Below are 3,547 nucleotides of genomic sequence, written 5' to 3'. Positions count from 1 at the left end.
CCCCAGCCCCGCTCAGAACCCCCGCGCCGCTCAGACCCCCGCCCCCGCCCCGGCCGCCCCTTACTAGGACATGTCCAGCAGCTGGTCAAGGTCCACGCCGCGATAAGTGAACTTGCGGAACGTGCGCTTCTTCTTCTGCTCCACTTCCGCCTGCGCGGGCCGGGGCGCGGGTCAGAGCTGGGCCCGAGGTTCGGTCCCCCAGCGGCCGCGGAGGTCACCCGGCCCGGCCTTCCCGCGCCATCCCGGCACCCACCGGGCCCACCCCGCGCCCCCATATCCGCCAGCCCCGGAGGCTGCCGCAGCCGAGCGGCCTAACCCCTGCCGGAACGGCGCGGTCAAACCGCGGATGGCGTCAGATAGGCCCAGAACAGTCGCGCCAACCCAAAGTACTCACCATCTTGTCAGCTCTCCGGAAAGGACCACCCTCTCGACGCCTGCGCAGTTATCACGAGGGCGCCCGCGCGCCCCGCCCCCCCCGCCACGGCCGTCCGCGCGCAAGCACTTCCGTTTTCTGGTTAGAGGAGTGCGCCCTCTGCTGGCCGGAGGGTCGAACGCAGGCTGCGCAGACTGAAGGGACCGCTGTGGTTCTTTGGGGCTCTGACCCCGGGGGCCAGGGCTGGGCCGGCCGCCCCGTGTTTGGGGGACATGGGGCACATCGTTGCCCCTTTCGAAACCTCATATTCCTACAACGCTATTGCAGCCTAGGTGTGGGGTTCAGCCCCAGCACCGCGCGGGAGCTAGCGCTCCAGTGGGGCGGCGGTCAGTCGGGGGTGAGGAGGAAAGACCGGGGAGGCTGGGGAATGGGATGCGGGCTCTGCAGGGTGCCCCAGACGGCGCCCTTGATGGGGACCAGCCAGCCTTCAGCCCAAGAAGTCATGTAACCGCTGTGCCCGCCTAGGTTTCTGTGCGGGTCTAACAGGGACAAAGGGGTGGAGCTTTCATCCCGAGGACCTCAGACGCACTGTGCACCGCCGCCAGAAGGGGAAGCGCCCCAGTGTCCATCCATGGATGAAGGACACACCCGGCGCGGTCCGTCCCCACGCAGGAACACGGTCCAGCCTCAGGAAGGGAGGGACCCTCACCCCTGCCACCAAGCGGAGGGATCCCAAGGACACGGGGCTCAGCGAGAGCAGCCAGACCCAGAAGGACCCGTCCCGCAGGACCCCACTCCCAAGGGGGCCCCAGAGGAGTCCCGTCCGCACCGAGAGGAGATGGTGGGAGCCGGGGCTGGGGTGGGGATGAGGACAGAGACTCCCTCCGTGTGGGGGGATGGAAGGTTCTGGAATTGGAGGGTGGGGGTGTGAGTGTGCTTCATGCCGCTAAGCTGTGTGCTTAAAGACGGTTATGATGGCGAATCTTAATGTTTTGTCAGAATAAAAAACAACACAACCAAACATACGGTTGTCACTAGAGCAACCTCTAAGAAAATAACTCAAAAAAATGTGAAAAAAAATCATTAAAAGAGTTACAATGGTACACTAGGAAATACTCATTTAATCCAAAAACATGAACAGAAGCATACAGAACCAGGAAGCGGACACACAGCAGACAGAAAGCAGGTGGAAGGGCAGTGGGGAAGCCCAAGCGTAGGGCACCGACTGAGCAACTGGGATGGAAGAGGAACCAGGCTGGGCGAGACCCATCAGAAGGAGCCAGCAGAGACCCTGGGAGGGACCGGCCAGTGCCTCAGCCCTGCCCAGTGGACCCCACGGCCCGTTTCCCTGTGCGACCAGCAGCCACGGAGCCTGGGACCTTTCCTAGCCTCAGGCCAGACTGCTGGGTAGGGTATGGCTGAGACGGGTGGCTTCGTGGGGAGGCGGTGGGCTGGCCTGGCAGGAACAGGAAGCCTGGAAGGAAGCTGGGCCTCCTCAGCAATTTCCACAACCCTGTGGGTAGAGCCCCTTCAACTACCAAATTAGGGGACGTCCCTTCCTGTCCCCTGTGGAGCACAAGAACAGGTTTGGGGACCTGAGGGTGTGCCCACACTCACCAGAGCAAGGTGTGTTCCTGGAGATGGAAATCCCTGCACGGTTTGCATGATGCCCTTTTGCCAGGAAAACTTACCTTTGCAGAGGATGAATTTCACAAAAGAGAGGAGCTAAGGGGGGTCCCTGGGGGACTCAAGTCTTTCAGCATCTGCCTTCAGCTCAGGTCATGATCCCAGGACCCTGGGATTGAGCCCCACGTTGGGCTCCCTACTCAGCAGGGAGCCTGCTTCTCCCTCTCCCTCTCCCCTTGCTTGTGCTCTGTTGCTATTTCAGTTACGGTCTCTCTCTAGCAAATAAATAAAATTAAAAAAAAATTTTTTTTTTAATTCTTGACAGTGGTCTTTAGAATAATAATGGCCTCTAAAGACTGGGATCTGGGACGTGTCCCCTCCCCCACAGCAGAGGGGAATTTGTCAGGGCCCAGAGCTGGGGGTGACCCTGGATTCCCGGGGGACCCAGCGTCCTCACCAGGTCCTCACGAGAGGGAGGCAGAGGGCGGGGGTCCCGGAGACGGGCAGACCCCGCGCTGCTGGCAGGGAGGATGGAGGGGTCCATGGGCCAGGAAAAGGCAGGAGCTGGGTCTCCCTGGGGCCCTGGAGACCAGCCCCGCCAGCACCGGCCTTTTAGGACTTCTATCCCTGAACCATCAGAGAATCAGTAAGTGGTTTAAACCCTAAGCTGGTGGTGGGCTGTAGCAGTGGCCCTCAGGCCCCCACACACTAGAAGGGAAGCTTCACCCATTTTGTTCCTCGCTGATTCCCAGAGCAGCCTCCCGAAAGCGCCCGAGTCCCTCCCACTCTCACACAGAGGCCAGCCCAGAGCCAAAGTCCTGTGTGCAAGTGAAGTCTGACTCCCCTCCCTCGTCGCTGACAGTCACAGCCCCTTCTGTCAGGGGAGAGGGGCAGTTGGGAGATTGGACGGGAACAGAACATCCTGAACATGGCTGGAAAGGCAGGGCGGACGCTTTGCCAGCCAGGCCCTTGTATAGGCAGGGTGGTGGCCGCTGTGGGATGCTGGAGCTCATCCTACCCACCTCCTGCCCCCAGCTTCGGGTTCTAGCTAGGATGGCCAGGCCCCACCAGGTGCCCCCGGGCGTCCACCTTCAGCTCTAGGGGCTCAGGCCCTTGTGCTGCGTCCTGACGGCCCTCAACTGGGTGTCCCAACACCCCAAACCGTCCACGTCAAAGCCCAGTTTGTGGAAAGGCGAGTGGCCTACCCAAGGCCACAATCCAGGTGTCACTTCCACGGGACAGGGGAGGCCTGGCCAGTCCCCACCCAGATCTGTCCAGGCACCCTTCTCCTGGCACCTAGCAAGCGGCCACTGAGCCCGGGAACCCGGGCCCCCCTTCACACTGGATCTGCAGCCCTAGGCCATCCTAAATCCACACCGGCCATGAGACCGAGACCCTGGGCGCCTGAGATCGGGTCCCGGGCTCCCCACTCGAGCGGGCCGCACATGCCTGAGACCACGGCCGAGGCCACGGTCGAGGGCCAGTGCAGGTCCTCCCGCGGGGACGCATAGCCGAGAGCAGGGAGGGAACAAAAGGACACAACGTGGG

The 3,547-nt window shown here is 62.1% G+C and overlaps 1 protein-coding gene across 1 annotated transcript in view; it reads right to left on the bottom strand.

Moving 5' to 3' along the window:
* RPS15 (ribosomal protein S15) overlaps nt 1-441 on the bottom strand; it is a 1,077-nt gene extending 636 nt beyond the window's left edge. Inside the window, exons 1-2 of the mRNA XM_032846941.1 lie at nt 395-441; nt 65-150 (exon numbers count right to left, since the gene is read on the bottom strand). Of these exons, the coding sequence (XP_032702832.1) occupies nt 65-150; nt 395-397 (89 nt within the window). The 5' untranslated portion in view covers nt 398-441. The remainder of the gene's footprint in view (nt 1-64; nt 151-394) is intronic.
* Nucleotides 442-3,547: the final 3,106 nt, after the last annotated feature.

The sequence above is a fragment of the Lontra canadensis genome, unplaced genomic scaffold (genome assembly GCF_010015895.1).
Source record: "Lontra canadensis isolate GAN:19392208 unplaced genomic scaffold, GSC_riverotter_1.0 scaffold184, whole genome shotgun sequence".
Lineage (NCBI taxonomy): Eukaryota > Metazoa > Chordata > Mammalia > Carnivora > Mustelidae > Lontra > Lontra canadensis.
The sequence above is the reverse complement of the archived record's forward strand: the minus strand, read 5'-3'. Positions and strand labels throughout refer to the sequence as shown.